General features: G+C 32.5%; 4 protein-coding genes across 12 annotated transcripts; 2 read left to right on the forward strand and 2 right to left on the reverse strand.

Moving 5' to 3' along the window:
* Window positions 1–1,524: 1,524 nt before the first annotated feature.
* LOC127250790 (40S ribosomal protein S23) lies at window positions 1,525–3,445 on the reverse strand. Its single transcript, XM_051274214.1, has 4 exons — window positions 3,279–3,445; window positions 2,130–2,285; window positions 1,921–2,047; window positions 1,525–1,826 (listed from the first exon to the last, which is right to left on the reverse strand). Exons 1-4 carry the CDS (start codon window positions 3,281–3,283, stop codon window positions 1,686–1,688), a joined length of 429 nt encoding a protein of 142 aa, XP_051130171.1. The 5' UTR covers window positions 3,284–3,445; the 3' UTR covers window positions 1,525–1,685.
* A 1,041-nt stretch (window positions 3,446–4,486) lies between these two features.
* Window positions 4,487–9,185, reverse strand: LOC127250892 (ribonuclease MRP protein subunit POP4). Of its 9 annotated transcripts, none has more exons than XM_051274356.1 (9): window positions 9,015–9,185; window positions 7,685–7,747; window positions 7,089–7,283; window positions 6,883–6,959; window positions 6,516–6,778; window positions 6,301–6,369; window positions 6,149–6,207; window positions 5,641–5,742; window positions 4,487–4,849 (listed from the first exon to the last, which is right to left on the reverse strand). In XM_051274356.1, the coding sequence occupies exons 2-9, from the start codon at window positions 7,719–7,721 to the stop codon at window positions 4,752–4,754; spliced, it is 900 nt and encodes a 299-aa protein (XP_051130313.1). In that variant the 5' UTR covers window positions 7,722–7,747; window positions 9,015–9,185; the 3' UTR covers window positions 4,487–4,751. The 9 variants fall into 9 exon arrangements, with proteins under 9 accessions (XP_051130313.1, XP_051130312.1, XP_051130318.1 ...); XM_051274355.1 differs by lacking the exon at window positions 9,015–9,185 and adding an exon at window positions 7,908–8,212; XM_051274361.1 differs by lacking the exon at window positions 9,015–9,185 and adding an exon at window positions 7,908–8,212 and having other exon boundaries at window positions 7,089–7,346.
* A 357-nt stretch (window positions 9,186–9,542) lies between these two features.
* LOC127250891 (ADP-ribosylation factor GTPase-activating protein AGD7-like) lies at window positions 9,543–12,754 on the forward strand. Its single transcript, XM_051274354.1, has 3 exons — window positions 9,543–10,586; window positions 10,672–10,761; window positions 12,051–12,754. The coding sequence occupies exons 1-3, from the start codon at window positions 9,768–9,770 to the stop codon at window positions 12,564–12,566; spliced, it is 1,425 nt and encodes a 474-aa protein (XP_051130311.1). The 5' UTR covers window positions 9,543–9,767; the 3' UTR covers window positions 12,567–12,754.
* A 3,227-nt stretch (window positions 12,755–15,981) lies between these two features.
* On the forward strand, window positions 15,982–16,510 carry LOC127250890 (histone H4). Its single transcript, XM_051274353.1, has one exon. It carries the CDS (start codon window positions 16,035–16,037, stop codon window positions 16,344–16,346), a length of 312 nt encoding a protein of 103 aa, XP_051130310.1. The 5' UTR covers window positions 15,982–16,034; the 3' UTR covers window positions 16,347–16,510.
* Window positions 16,511–16,768: the final 258 nt, after the last annotated feature.

The raw sequence follows: 16,768 nt of genomic DNA on the forward strand, positions 1-16,768 counted from the left end.
ATGTTGTCATTTACTTGTATATAGCCTTTTTTTTTTGGTTTTTTTTTTTTTATGATATAAATAACTAAATTGTTCTCTTTTATTTTTTTAATGATGTGAAAATCCAAGCCATTAGCTGAAAGTGTACACCGAATAAACTTTCGGTCAAAACTAATACCCTGATAAGTAACTCATTGTTGTTTAGAATTGTTGTCGATCATGTACAATCTTAGTAAAATAATTGTATTTTTTTTTTTACTAAAAAAAAAATCTAATATAAAAAAAATAAATACAAATACGAAAGTAAATTGCATGTCAATATGCCAATGTTATTTCAAGTACATCGAAAGTGCCTGTGTTTCTTGAATAAAGAAATTACATGTTATAAAAAATAATAAATAAAATAAAAATACAGAAATCACTCTAAGATGCAAAGCAATTTATAAAAACAGAGACAGACGCAAAGTTTTAAACCAACAACGGAAAACAATCTAATAAAATATTTTAACATCAACGACGATATAGAGAACACTAAGCAATTATCAATGTACAAAAAAATGATTAATTGGAAGTTTCAATTTTGAAAAAAATAAAAAAAAGAGAGAATTATTTAGATGTTAATGTAATATTTTATATATAAATTTATGTTTACTATAATATAAAAATAAAAATAAAAAATTTGACGTTTTGAAAAAATATATATATACTCTCTCCCATTCCATAAGAAGAATGACGTTTGGTTTTTTGAACTTTTTTGAATATTAGTATTATATTAGATTGTAGTAAAAAAAGACAAAAATACTCTTATTAATATGGTGTAATATAAAAATAAGTTGAAAAGTTACTTTGTTAAACAAATAGTACAATTACTAAGTACTAAATTAAAAAATAATAACTTTATTTTGGCACAGACATAAATGAAAAATGATAATCTTTCGAGGGAGTAGTACATTTTCCTTAGGTGGGACAATTCTCAACATATTTTCAAACACATAATTTTCGACACTTTCCTACTAGAATTATAAAAAGTACTACCATATTATATACACATATCAACTAAAATATTCTTTTCGTCCTATATCCATTTGTTTTTTGCACAAAATTTTTAAAATATTAATATTATATTAAAATTAATAGAAATAAAAAAAAATTTAAATTAACCTTATTAGAATGACATAATATAAAAGTAGAGTTAGATAGATAATACAATTACTAAAAAAAAATAAATATATTGTCAAAAGACGAAAGAAATATATAAAAGCATATATTTTATTCACTAAAAAGCAACAATTCAATATATATATATATATATGAAATATATATTGATATATATACAATGCATAATTTTTATTTTTTATTTTTTGTAAAAGTAAACAAACTCTAATATGATATTTCTATTTGAAATCAAAATCATTTTATTAGTAAAAAAGTCAACAACTTCTCAATTTATATATTATATATACTCACATGCCACCAAACTACTACCCACAGCATTAATAAGATAGACCTCCTGCTGATAAATAATAATAATAATAATCAACATCATGTATCAATATAGAACTCTAAAATAACAAATTTGTGGCAAATTTTTATGAGTGAAGCATCAATAAATATCCAACTGAACATTGTCACAGCAAGAAATTTAAAGGCGCAAAAATGTCTATAGATAAAAACTCACCCAAAATTTCACTGAAGATGACAAGCAATTAAGATCTGGGCTTTTCCTTCTTCTCCTTAAAAAGGGCGAGGAGCGAAACCCCCGAAACCTTCACAACCTTAAACCTAACACCGGGAATATCTCCTACAGCATGACCCTTACGCCCGAATCCAGCAATCAATACTTCATCCTGTAGTAAAGATACAACCACATGTTTTTATCGATATAAATAAAGGGCATCCAAAGAACAAGAAATAAAATACTCTGTTGTGAAGAGAACTCACATTTTCTTCGATGAAATTTAAGCAACCATCGTTGGGAACAAAGGCAGCTATCTTTTTGCCATTCTTGATGAGCTGAACCCTAGCACATTTACGAATGGCGGAGTTTGGCTGCTTAGCTTCTATGCCTCTGTGTAGGAATCGAGTCAGTAATCCAAATTGGCGAATGATATGTTGTTAATAAACAAGAAATAATTGGGGCTTTGTTTTACATCTTCTCGAGCACAATCCCTTTGGCGTGAGATGACCCGGCAAACGGTTTCTTCCACTCATTCCCGAGGTGAGATTTTTTGTAGGCCTTGTCTGCCCACCTCTGCCTCCTCCGGTGGGATTTGAGTTTGCGACCGGCTCCCATACCATGTGTCTTCCTGCAAGGTGGTAAGATAAGTTTGTATACTAAATAACAAGAATTTATGAATTACAAGATACTAAACATATTGGACATGACAAATAATTAAATGTATTTCAAATGACTCCATCGAATTCATTAGTTTCATCTGATAATTAGATAGAATTTTGAATCTTTAAAGTTGGTTGTGGATTGCAGTCCATCAAAGATAAAATTTCAAATCCTATTTATATTATGTCATTTCGAATACTTACTACAACCAAATAATGGTTTTCAATCATGAAGTGTTTCAAATTCGAAGAAATTCAAATTCATTCATTTAAAATCCACCCTCAATGCCAAACTATCAAACCAAATGGGGCATAGGCTTTATTATTATTTTCATTTGCGTTTTCGACACATTCTTGGCACTAACAATAGTCACCAAAACATAAAAATAAATCTGTCCAAAAACATCGGATTCGGTTGCAATTTTCAAATACTTTGGTGTTAAACATATCAAGTAAAATAAAAAATTTCAAATCCAAAACACCAAAAGCAACACATAATCAAGCAAACATATCCACTATTAGACTGTATAAGTAGCATCACAACCAGAAAATCAAATTAAGATCAAGCATTGCAGCAAAATTATTGCAAATTAAACTGAATCCATACAAGTTCATACTACGTTCGAAATTGAGTGAATCTAGTATCTACTGGTCAAGGCTCAAATTCTAGCATACTGCAAAACTGCTTTTATTAAATGAAATAAATTAATCTACCATTGTTGATCTTCTGCAGCGACAACCACACACGCAAAACAAATTTTCAGAAGAAAATCATTTCCAAATCATCTGCGTATTTCCCCAGCACTTCACGAATCGGACCACATAAATCAATTCAAACTAATCGAAAACCTAGCAGCACGCCGAAAATTCAACGACAGGCAACTCATGCGACATAGAAAGCAATTACACAATACACAAACAGAAAACACGAATTCGAGATAGACAGCGTATAGGTTACAAACCCCATGATTGCAGAGCAGAGATGATGCCACGAACTAGGAGGATAGGTGTTGCAACGCAAGAATTGAATCCGCCGGTAAGAGTCAGAGGTGCAAAACCCTAACTGAGGAACCGTGCAGTCGTACAAATATATATTGGGCTTTTTCAAATATGGGCTGCGCTAAATTGAACAGATGTAACTCTAAATTACAGATATTTTTATTTAAAATTTATTTTTCAAAATTTGAAATATAGGATTTGTTCGCCTAAGCTAATTTTTGGACTGTCATTCTCTATAAATAATAATAATAATAAATACTCTATAAAATAAAATCAAAAAGTCATAAGAAATTCAAATACTCATTAAAAAAAACAAAAAAAAAAAAAAATAATTTAAAATAATATTTTATCCGACCCAACTCATTTGTCTCATAAATTTTAGAATAATAATTAAAAAATATATTAGTAAACATAATTAGATAATATAATTTATCTTGTCGACACAATTCTCATTCTGGTACCACATTAAAAATTAATTCATAAAAAACTTTGGGTGAATAAAGTCATAGTATTGTCCAATTAAATTTAAATTGTAAATTTTATAAAATTAAGCCTTCCATATAATTTGTCATAATTATACACTTTTAACTAAATTTTTAATTTTATAATTTTTAAGCATAATTAAATTATTTAATTAACTTAATTTTAATTTATTATTATACTATAATTATTTTTGTTAATACATTTTTTTTTATTATTATTATTACTACTTATATTTTGCTTAATATTCAGTGTATAATGTAAAATGACAAGTTAGCGTGACTTTACGACAAATTGCCCGACTTTTGCATCGAAAATTATACTACTTTTGTCCCATAACATGATATTAATTTTTATAGTAAAAATAACAAAAATAACGTTATATATATTTCGTAATATAAAAGTAATTACTAAAAAACTGAAATGGTATCTTTGATGGGCAGAAATAGAAATTGAAACTTTTTCTATGGACAAGTGGAGTATATATAAAAGAATTGAGTAAACACACCAAATGAACAACATATTAAATCTTAACAATCTATCTATTTTTCCATAATTGTCCGTCAATTTCTTTTTTTTTTTTTTTTTTTTAGTAATGATATTATCTATCTAACATTAACATTTCCAATTTACAATATATTACACAAATGTTAGTAGTTTAATATTTTTACTTTTATTTCTACTGTATCCAAGAGTAATTAACTTCTTATTACTTTCAAAATTTTCCAAAGTTTCTATCTAAGCGATCTTGCTGTTGCTGTTGGTTGTATGGTAGCTTCGAATCCTCAACATGGTACAAGGTACAGATATTGAGGGATTTGCAGCAAGATTCTAAAAATCGAAGAAAATGAAAAGCACAAGCATTGACAAATGAGTAAAGATTGGAGGGCATAATGTGCAAAAATCTCGATATTAGGTAGACTAGATTGAAATTAATTTAAATGCCTCCATCAAAATCACGGGACCAATTTCCGGGATGTCAATTTGTCACCATGTAGAGTTACCTTCCAACAATCAGCTTGAAGAACAAACACACAAGGTTTTTTGGGCACAACTGCAAAAAAAAAAAAAAAAAAAAAAAAAAAAAAGTTCAAGATTTTCTTACAAAGACCTACAGAGGCAAGTGTTGGTGAACAAAATCCTATGGTTGGCGTTCTTCCGTGAATTTTTCACAAATTTTTATTATTCAAACTTTTTTTTCTTTAAAAAATATTACTCCCGCCGTCCGCCTCTAAGGGTCACATTTTTATTTTGTTTAACATTAAAAATATATTTATATTTATATAATATTTGTACAAATGTTCTTCTATTAGTATTATAAGACACTAATGAAAAAATAATTTTTGCAATTTTTTTTACTTTGTACTACGTTTTGATATAATAATTAATATTCAAAGATGCAAAAAGTAAATGAAACCCTTAGAGCCGGACGGAGGTAGTACATAGAATAATTACTTTTCATTTTTTATATTATACTAAAATCAATTTTACATTCAAAATATTACATCTAACAATTATTTATATCACATCAAACAACTATTCAAATTCCAACTTTTTACTATTAAAAAATCCCAAACCCAAAAATCCCACAAACAAACACTCCCTAAACGTTGTCAAAAAAATAAATGTTGGCGAAAACTATTTATGAAAAATTAAAAACCGAATAAAACCATCAAAGCACATAGATACTTAATAAAGCAGAAAGCATGCAGTATAGTCTATTCTTTGAAAGTGAGCAAAAATTTTCTAACTGCAGTCAAAAGCCATTAGAACTTATAACGGCAAGGAAATAATTTCGGAAAAAAAGTTATTAAGATAAATATGTTGAATGATGTAAGTGATCACCTCGGAACTTATTATCTTTGGATATGATTCCAAATGCTTCTTTGGTTTCTCGTACGACAATCCCATGTATGCCAATGTGAGAAACTATTTTACAGTGGACAACTGCAAAACAATATTTCCATAGTAAATATGCATAGTAGATTCTTACTATTTTAATAATGCTTTGTGATCATTCGCAACTTTAAAAAACATGATTCGCGGTGAAAATAGATTCGGTAATCTCCACCCACTTTTCATCATTATGGAAAAATAAATAAAAAAAATTGACGATCAAATATGATGTATGCATCAGCGTCTACAAATTATCTTTATCAAAAAAAGAAAAACAGAAATTCTAGATAATATTGAGTAATTGTCACATTGCCGCATATGCATATATTGAATAAAGCATAGGATTATCTTATTTTGTTACTAATAGCCGAAATTTTCAGATTTGCAATCTACACATACAAATGCGTCTATAGCATTGACACATAATAACACCAACTGTAGAAAAGTAGAATCGAACCTAAAATTATTGCACCGTGTAGGTCAGCATTGAGAAAACACTGAGCCAACTGATCTTTCCTGCAAGAGCATTTTGTGACGTAAAAAACACAAGCAAGAAAAATACACATCTATCAAACAAATGGAGGATACGGTGAACCCATCCTCACTTACCCAACATTTTTCAGAAGTCGGCTTGTGTAGGATTTCCACATTTCGTGCATTGGCTTGAAGAGTTCAAAGCTGAAAAAGATAAGCAGATAAGAACTTTGGAGTTTGGACTACACATATTAAAATTATAGGCTCAAATGTATAAAAACAAACATAAGTACCGAAACTTCAAACGGGAATAATGACAGTAAAAAACTGGAAACAAACAAGCTACTCACTTATGGAACTGTGTAGGCAAATCAAATAATCCAACTTTCTTGTGCTGTTTCAGGGACATATGTTTTTTAGAGCGTTTTGACCCTTTTTGCAATGCCCGAGAATGACCATCACTAATCATACCACCTTTTTGCACATGAGAATCAAGTAATATTGTGTTCTCAATTTTCAAGCTTTTCGATCCCTGCATATACTTTTGAGCTGAATCACCGTGTTGGAGAAGATCATGCAATACCTGATTGACTTTGCTTCTACTGTCTGAAACCTGTATTGAGGTGCACATGGAGGCACAGTAGTTAACACCTGTTTTTAATTAAATACATAACAAGCAATTCAACGCGCATATTTTCAAAGGAAAGGATGAGTGACCTCGACTCCAGCCTTAAACAAATTTTCGTCAACGGTGTGAGAAAGCTTCAAGTATGCTGGTTCATTTAGCTCTACATCTGAAAAAAAAAATGCAGGAAAAGTAAATTCACTGGAATAAATCTGTATAAATTGATTGCAACCAAAGACGACGATGAACTATTATAGCTAGTAAAAGCTACAAACAAGCTATAGAACTTGAAACATACCCAAGCCTTTCCTGGATGAAAAATCTGATGTAATTTTTTTAAATTTTGGAAATGTTGGCGAAGGTGTAACATTTGAAGGAGCTCTTTTTCTATCTTCAGTTGAACCTTTCTTGCTCTTCTGTTGCTGCATTTCAAGTTCGGCTTTCGCTTGCGCAAACCTTCGTTCTAGAGCTTCCATTGTGCGTGCCTGCCGGTCTTCCATCGAGCAAATTTAGTCAAATATTCCGAAGACCTAGTGATCGTGAAAAATCAGATTATCTGGGAAAAAAAAAGAACAAGGCTATCAAAATCATGCCAAGCTGCTTAGACAACCTAAAATCATGCTGAAAATTCAACATCTGGTACATCATGAAGCACTAAGATACGAGTTTGCAATCAATGTTTTAAGAGCGAGCAGGTTAATGATTTTAAATAAACCAAAAAAAAAAACTGATAATTAGAATGTACTAGTATTATTTTTGATAATTTTCCAAAAAGGAAGAATGATAAGCAGCCATGGTTGGCAAATTCGGCCAGGACAGACATGGATCGGACAACGCAAAACCAAAACAGCAAATCACAATAAATTGTCTAGAGCTACAACCGAATCAAATTACCAACAATTTTGTCTACGAATCCGTGTGACGCATCCATAGAAGGCGATTTACAGAGAAAATTTGCTGAAACGGCCAAAAAACAATAAAAAACTCGTAAAATCTTCCGAATCTTCCCCGATATCGAATTGAAATAACAAAACAGCATACACGTCAAGTTTTCTTTAAAGATTGCAACAATTGCTTCTACTTTTTAGCATTGAAGTAAAGCACGGACTGAACTTACAATTTACCGCAGTGTACGAAACGAAGAATAACAAGAAGAGAGGCAGAGAACGAATAGCCGTGTTTTCGATTGAGGTTTCTAACAGCGCAATCCAACCCGATCAATGTCGCATTCCTATGAGTCCTTTTCTATTTTTCTGCCAGAACGTGTGGGTAGGATTACGAGAAAGGTAAAGCCAGGGGAGAAAAAAGCCACTCCACGGCGAGGTTCGTTAAGACTTCGCCGCCGCCAGAGGATCGAAATGCCCGCCGGAGCGAGCAGCTGTTTGTGTCGAGTGAAAGCCACCATGGAAAGGGCTTCGATTAGAGTTTATCAAATTTAAGATTTGTTTAGTTTTGGCCCAATCGATTCCGAACCGGGTCGAACACAGAATCGAAACGGTCTTTTATCCTGTTCGATTTCGGCTTTTATATTCTTCAACTCGTGAATCGGCTGTTTTCGGTTTAAACCGGCTACACAATTATTGTTAATATTATTTTTAAAAAAAAATCAATTTTAGTTTTAATATATTCAAAAATTTTCAATTTTAATACTAATATAAAAAATTTATTAATTTTAGTCTCCTTATAAAATATTTTAATCAATTTTAGTTTTCTTCAGTTAATTTTAGTCAAAATGGTTACAGAGTTGACGCGGCAAATAACACGTACAATTATACACCAGTGTCACATGGCCATGTATATTTGGAATGTGTTTGTTCGAAGGATTTGTAAAAATTTTCATTATTCATCTCATTTTTTCTCAAAAAATATTAAATCAAACACATATTATTTATTTTTTATATTATACTAAAAATCAATTTTACATTTAAAACATCACATCAACATATACTTATATCACATCATACAACTATTCAAATTCAAAATTATTACTATTTAACTCTACTCAAAATCCAAACCACGGACGAACACACCTTTGGTGTACCATTATATTTGACCAAAATTTATTATATTGGACCTTTTTTTTTTTTTTTTTTTTTCCTACCACCATCAAGAAGCTGGGGAATGTAAAAGAAAAATTGAGAAAAGAAATAACAATATCAAAATAAAATCGATTTGGATGAATCAAAAGGGAAAAGATAGAAGGCAGAAAAGAAAATAAACTCACCGATTCCGGCGGGGGCGGCGGATTTCGTCTCCGGGAGAAAGGCGGGGCATCGCAACGTAGAAGAAGAAGAAGGAAGGGGAAAGAGAAAGAAGAAGAACAGAAGGAGAAGGAGGCGACGAACATTGAAGGAAGGAAAGATAAAAAGAAAAAAAAGGGAAAAAATTTGGGAAAGGTCGGTGGGGTAGGGTTTCTTTTAATTACTATTATTATTAATTGTATTATTACACTCTCATCTCTTCTTGATTTTAGATTTTGAAAAATAAATTTTTAAATTAAAATAATTATTTAATATAATATAAATATATATTGTTATAATTTTTTTTAAATAAAATTAAATTTTAACATAATTTAATATAAACAAATGGGCCGTAGACTGTATTATTGGGCCATTCATTACCCGACACGCGGCCCAATAATTTCTTAGGCAGCGTTAAAATGGATTAATGGAGAAAAATTAGGGATATGCAGATTTGTCTCCATTAATTAATTAATTAATAAATAAATAAATTACCTGTTTATTTTATTTGGACAGTACATTTCGTCAATCGTACACCTCAAATTCTGAGGGTGTCGGCCATTTGATCTCCCTCCTCGCGTTCCACATTCCTCCGCCAATCTGCAAATCACAAATTCACGTACCTGGTATGATCTGATCAATTTTCTGTTGTTTTTTTTTGGTTCAATTGTTGCAGTTGCAGATCCGATCCGGATCCCTAACCACTCACCCACCGTTTTCGGCCGAATCGGAACGGTATGGCGGCCGCGCGTCGGCTCCGGGAGCTTCAATCGCAGGCGGGGAACAAGATCTGCGTCGATTGTTCGCAGAAGAATCCGCAGTGGGCATCGGTTTCGTACGGCGTGTTCATGTGCCTCGAGTGCTCCGGCAAGCACCGCGGCCTAGGGGTTCACATCTCCTTCGTCCGATCCGTTACCATGGATTCGTGGTCCGAGATCCAGCTGAAGAAAATGGAGCTAGGAGGGAACGAGAAGTTGAATAGCTTCCTTTCGAAGTACGGAATCCCTAAGGAAACCGACATAGTTGCGAAATACAACACGAATGCCGCCTCCGTCTACCGCGATCGCATTCAGGCGCTCGCCGAAGGCAAATCATGGCGTGATCCTCCTGTCGTAAAGGAAAATTTGAATTCCGGTAACAATACTGTAAAGAGTAGCAGCAAACCTCCGTTGAGCGGCGGCGGCAGCGGCGGTAGAAATGGCAATTCTGGGGGTAATTCAGGCTGGGATGATTGGGATAACTACGATGATGGAGGAGGTTATAATGGAAGCAACAATATTAGGAGAAACAACACGGTTGGGGATTTTCGCGGTTCTGGTAACGGCGGCAGCCCTCCGCCGCGATCAAAATCGACACAGGACATCTATTCTCGTGCTGAATTGGAGGCGTCGGCTGCTAATAAGGAAAGCTTCTTTGCAAAGAAAATGGCGGAGAATGATTCGCGACCTGAGGGCCTTCCTCCTTCCCAAGGCGGGAAATACGTTGGATTCGGATCGAGTCCCGCGCCTGCACCAAGAAATACTGCTGATGGCGACGTTTTCTCGGTTGTATCTCAGGTTGATTTTCATTCAATTATTGAGTTGACTTGCCTCTGTTCGATCTGCTGTAGATTTTCTCATGTCTTCTTCTTTGTGCTTTTAGGGATTTGGCAGGTTGTCGATGGTGGCTGCATCTGCAGCTCAGTCGGCTGCAAATGTTGTTCAAGCTGGGACCAAGGAATTCACTTCTAAGGTAGTTTTCGGGTGTTCAATTAAGATCTAAATATTAAGCCAACTTCAATGATTCTTGTGGCCTTTGAGTAGTCTGTGTTTGTGTAATTCCACCTTAAAGTAATTTCTATCTACATTTGGACCACTTTCGAATTATAAGTTTACAATGCTTGTGCTTAGTAACATGTGATGTTATTCGGGATCAATTTTGTATGGGTTTTAGGATTTCCGATTATCTTCATCGATTTCAACTCTGAAACGCATGATCAAACTAGTGTTTATGTTCGAAGGTTAAAGTTAATGTTACATTCGGTATAGCTGAATCGTGTTGACAATTAGGTAGGTAATGCTTTGAAAAGAGAGTATCTGTCAATCTTTATGCTGATTTCTTTTCGGGTCGAAATTAAGTTAATTGTTGACGACTAATTTGTTTGTTACGTTACCATTTAGCAAATGTGAAGTGTTGTTAGATGTAATGTGTTCTTGTTACAAATCAAAGTTCATTACCTTTATTTTCAATTTCGCTGGTAGTCTTTTCCAAATTCAAAATCCTCACAAAGCATGATATTAAGTTGGAAGAATTCTGGTTTTTGATAACTACTCGTTTCCTGCTTTTACAAAAGGTCCTTCCGATCCTGCTCGCTCATCTCTTTAGTTTTATTGTATGTAATTCTTTTTGGGCATGGTTCTATCAAATTCGCCTCAGTGACGATGATTATACGATGTTGATTCTTGGATCTTACTGAGTTTGGCTAATACAATTAAAGTTGTTAACGAGCCGAGCTGAGCCGAATTTTAAGTATTTTGTTCGTTTGTTAATGTTAACGAACAAGGCTCGTTTTTGTTCGTTAAACTTCCGAGCTCGTTCGTAGTGTTCGAGCTTGGCTCGTTAAAGATTTTTATTGTTTGAGTTTGTGTTAGTGTTCGTGTTCGGCTTGATTAAGCTCGTCCGAGTTCATTTGTCTCACTTTTCAAATTTATATATAAATTAAAAAGAAATTTTAAAATTATTTTATTTATTTATAAATTATAACTTTATATGGATATATAATATTTATAATAAATATATTACTTTAACGAACGTTCGCGAACAAAACTCGAGCTCGTTCGTTAACCAAACGAGTCTGTTTATGCTGTTCGGTTCGACTTGTTAATATTCGCGAACGAGCTTTAACCGAGCCGAGTTTACGAATGGCTCAGTTCGTTTAACAACTCTAAATACAATTATCTGACGTATGATACAACGTAGCTTTGAATATGTCCCGGTAATCAATAGCAATGTTCGAGTAATCCCATGTTGTTTTTCCACAGGTAAAAGAGGGCGGCTACGATCACAAAGTGAACGAAACCGTAAACGTGGTAACAGCAAAGACATCCGAGATCGGACAAAGGACATGGGGAATTATGAGAGGCGTAATGGCTTTAGCCTCGCAGAAAGTCGAAGAGTACACCAAAGAAGGCTCTGGAAACTCCGGCTCAGGCTCGACTTGGCCGCAGAAAGAAGTCAATAATAATAACGCCAACACCAACGGCTACTATCCCGACTCCGGGCACGGATGGAACTCTTCCACCCGTCAACAGTCGACCTCTTGGGACGACTGGGACAACACGACCCCTAAACAACACGAGCCTTCTAAGGGCACGTCGTCGTGGGACGACTGGGACACTAAAGAAACCCGGAGAGAGCCCTCGAAAGGTAGCGGAGACGGCTGGGCCGGCTGGGATGACCCGAAAGCCGATGACGACGACGACTTCCGCCGAAGTCCGGCGGAGCACAAGAACAACACGAAGGTGGATAACAAATGGACTGATGGAGGCTTTCGTTGAGGTAAAACTTGTCTTAATGCTTTTTCTCCAGAAATTTTTACAGAAAGAAATTTTATCTGATTGATGATGGTGTTTGTGCTGTGAAATTAGAGTTTGATGTAAAACATGCAAAAATTGTTTTTCTCTGTTTTTTTTTTTTTTTTTTTTTTTTTTTTTTTTATATATTTGTTTTGAATATTGAATTTTGAATGAACGACTTTGCTGCAATTGTTTCTTTCTTTAAGGTTCTGTTGTGAACTATTTCTTATGGTCTGTTTAGTTTACAGTCGAACACTTTCATAATTTGGGAAATTAATCTTTTTGATTAAATAATAATTTGAAATTAATCTTTTTTATTAGGGAATCAACAAAGGTTTATTTGTCCAACTAAACTTTTAAGATTTTTGTTTTTATTATTCATAATTTCCTTTTATATAAATATTTATTTTCTATATTATATTCTAACTCTACTTAATAAGTTTTAATTTATATTTTACATCATTGTGTTAACGTTCAAGATATTATAAAGGTCGTTCTATTAGTATTCGTATTATAAGACATAATAGAAGTTTTTTTGTCATTTTTTCTTGATTTGTACTATATTTTGATATAATAATTAATATTTAAATATTAACTCTCAAATATAAATTTTCGAAGTGGACTAAATTATATTTAAAATATTATATCAAATTTTATTTATATTATATCAAATAATTATTCAAATTTAAAAATTTACTATTTAAATCAAACTCCAAAATCAAAATTCCCAAATATTTAAGTATATTAATTTTTATACTTCCTTCGTATCATTTCAAATTATATTTTTTACCAAAAATATCTATTTTTTTATGTTAGATAAGCAATCATACACTAGTACTAAAATATTCTTAATTTATTTTGTACAAGTCAAATAGCAAAAATGTTAAAATTTCTTACACTTGACTAATGAAATACTAATCCAAGGGAATTTGAACTCATGACATTGCGATCATTTTTCCAACACCCACACATCCAATAATGTTCATAAGTGATTTTGAGCTTTTGCAATAATTTTAATTATTTTGATAATATAAAAATAATATTTTGTAATAAATTATTAATTTTAAAAAAAATATAATGTCAATAAAAATTTTGTATTTGGGTAAGGACACCACTGGTGTCTGGTTTAAATCAATTTTTTTTTCCCCCTATTTACTAAAATTTTTATTGTTAAAAAATATCAAATTAAATACTCTATTCGTCCCATAGAAGGGTACTATTTTTTATTTTCGTTCGTTCCAAAATAAATATATCATTTTTTAATTTAGTAATTGTATTACCTACATAATCTAATAAATATCCTTCAAATTTATAATATATTAGACAAATGTCACAATCTTTATATTAAACAATACTAATAAAGGTATTTTCTTCTTTTTTACTACAACACAATATAATACTAATATTAAAAAAATATACGCACAAAAAACAAATGTTACTCTTTATATGAGACATATGAAGTATATACTCTCTCTCACCTGTCGCGGGGTTAAGCAAATAATTCACATATTCTATTATCACAATTTAATGTAATACAGGAGAATGAATCGTCTTCACAAGAATTACGTGATTCACTCTTTCGCGTTCTAATATAATAAATAAAGAGATAAATTTTCATTTATTATCTAATGAAGACAAAATAACAAAACGATTAAATTAAATGATAATTAGCTATCAATGGGATGCTTGGCTCCACGGATGATGCAATTATGATGTTTGTATTTTATCATTAATTCAATAAAATTAGTTCTTACTAAAGTATCAATAAATTGGCTATAGTTATCAACAAGCTCTAACAACATTTTTTTCTTACAGTGTAGGTAATTAATGTACGTCTATTAACTACCTCTAATTAAGCTAATAAACCTAGGTGCGTCTATAAGTAATATTGCATAAACGCATTCTAATATAGAAAAATCAAATTCAAAACAATTACTATCTAAGAGGAGCAATTGAATTTGATTGTCTAACCCCGGGAAGGAACTATTCAATCCGGTCGCCACATATTCAAGTGCAAATACAATTACGGATATCCTACCTGAATTGACTTTAGATGATTATCAGACTAATTCAAATATCAGTACAAAAATATTCAATCAATCTAACAAACGTTATTATCAGAATTAGAAAAATATTGATAATAATAATAAAAAAAATTATAAAGAAAATTAAGAATATCCAAAACAAAAAAACCAAAACATTATAATCCATCAAACCAGAAAAATATCTACTCCATAATAAAATAACAAATAACAATAGAGAAAGATAAAGTCATAGTGGAAGGAAAAATCTTGTTTGTCGATTTGCTTCTGCACGATCTACAAGTTTGTCAGTTTATTGCTACTGTGCATATCTTTTATGGCCGTTCTCCTCCTCTTGTGTCTGCGTGTGACTCCTCTTTTTATTTAATTTTTGTCATAATTATTTGTAGTTGGACTTTCGGGCCTTTAATTAAATTACCATGTCAGGAGGATATAGTTAGTAATGACCATGACTAACTAAGTGGTGCAAATCTGAATTTTTTTTTACTTTTTTTTTGGGCCAATTATGTCATATTTAATATTTGCCTTCTGCACATATCAAATAAATAATACGCATACAAATTAGGTAGAATTAAATCAAAATAACTCAAATATCCCATATGATACGAACATAAAACGCATGCGCATATGATACGAACATAAAACGCATGCGATTTCTAGCTATCACCCTCCGTCCCAAAGACCGTGCAACATTTCATTTTAGGTATGTCTCAAACACCATGCAACATTTCTAAAATAAAAAATAATTAATTATACTTAATCTCTACCAGACATTTTATTCTATCACTTCACCCAAATAAAAAAATATATATACATTTTTCTTTCTATCACATCACCTAATTTATAAATTATCTACTTAATACTATCCACTTAAAAATCGTGTCCAAAACAAATATTGCACCTTATTTAAAAATGAAAGAGTATTTTTTTCTTTTTATATTATATTAAAAATTAATTTTACATATAAAATATCAAATCAAATATCAACGTCAATTTATATTATATTATAAAATTATTTCAAACAAATCATTTTTATTCAAATCCAAATAAAAAATCTAAACCCAACAAACAAACGCGAACAACCTTAGATAAAATAAATTGGAACCAGGCCTTTTGATCAAAATATACGCGCCTTCACTTTTCGTTTTCCGTCCTCTCACAAAAATTCCACAATCCGCGCCATTCTAAAATCAACACCTATCCGCCGTCGATTCATTCCTTATCAACGGTACAGATGCTCGAGGCGGATCGCCATCTCTAACCGTCGATTAAGCCTTAAATCCGACGGACAGGATCGTTTCCCCACCCCCTCAAGCTCTGCTATATAATCCGCCCCAGCAGTACTAGTTCACCTCACCAACCGTCTTTGCCGTCTTTATTAGTCATCACATATCAAAAAATCTCTGAAATGTCTGGCCGAGGCAAGGGCGGAAAAGGCTTGGGGAAGGGCGGCGCCAAGAGGCACCGGAAAGTGTTGAGAGACAACATCCAAGGAATCACGAAGCCAGCTATTCGGCGGTTAGCTCGCAGGGGAGGTGTCAAGCGCATCAGCGGACTCATCTACGAGGAGACGCGCGGCGTTCTTAAGATCTTCCTGGAGAATGTGATTCGCGACGCCGTCACTTACACGGAGCACGCTCGCCGGAAAACGGTTACTGCAATGGATGTTGTTTATGCTCTCAAGAGGCAGGGGCGAACTCTCTACGGATTTGGTGGTTGATAACTTAATATTTGACAGTATGTAAGGTGTAGCGATTGAAATTATGGTTTAGCTTTAGGATCTAGAAATTAATGCCTATTCTGATCTCCAATCTTATGTTTTTGTTCAGTGTTCTGTATCTTCTGCGAAGCTGTTGCTTATGAAATTTCAATTTATCTTTGATAGTCTGTCTTCTTATTAACCTAATTTCGTTTTGTTCGATTGGTTCTCTTCTGTACCTATTTTTCCGTAGAAATTATGCTGGATTTCAGTATAGGAGTTTTGCAGCTATAGAACACAGTTCGATAAACGTTTATAGGTAATGTGCCCAAAAAAACACTGATTATGCAAATTTAGGCTTAAATTCGCTAAATCGAATCGATTTCGGAAGAGCACCTTTAGCTATAGAATTACACACCTTGTAGATTTTACCTTTTAGATTA

The sequence above is a fragment of the Andrographis paniculata genome, unplaced genomic scaffold (assembly GCF_009805555.1).
Source record: "Andrographis paniculata isolate CXL003 unplaced genomic scaffold, ASM980555v1 Contig38END, whole genome shotgun sequence".
NCBI lineage: Eukaryota > Viridiplantae > Streptophyta > Magnoliopsida > Lamiales > Acanthaceae > Andrographis > Andrographis paniculata.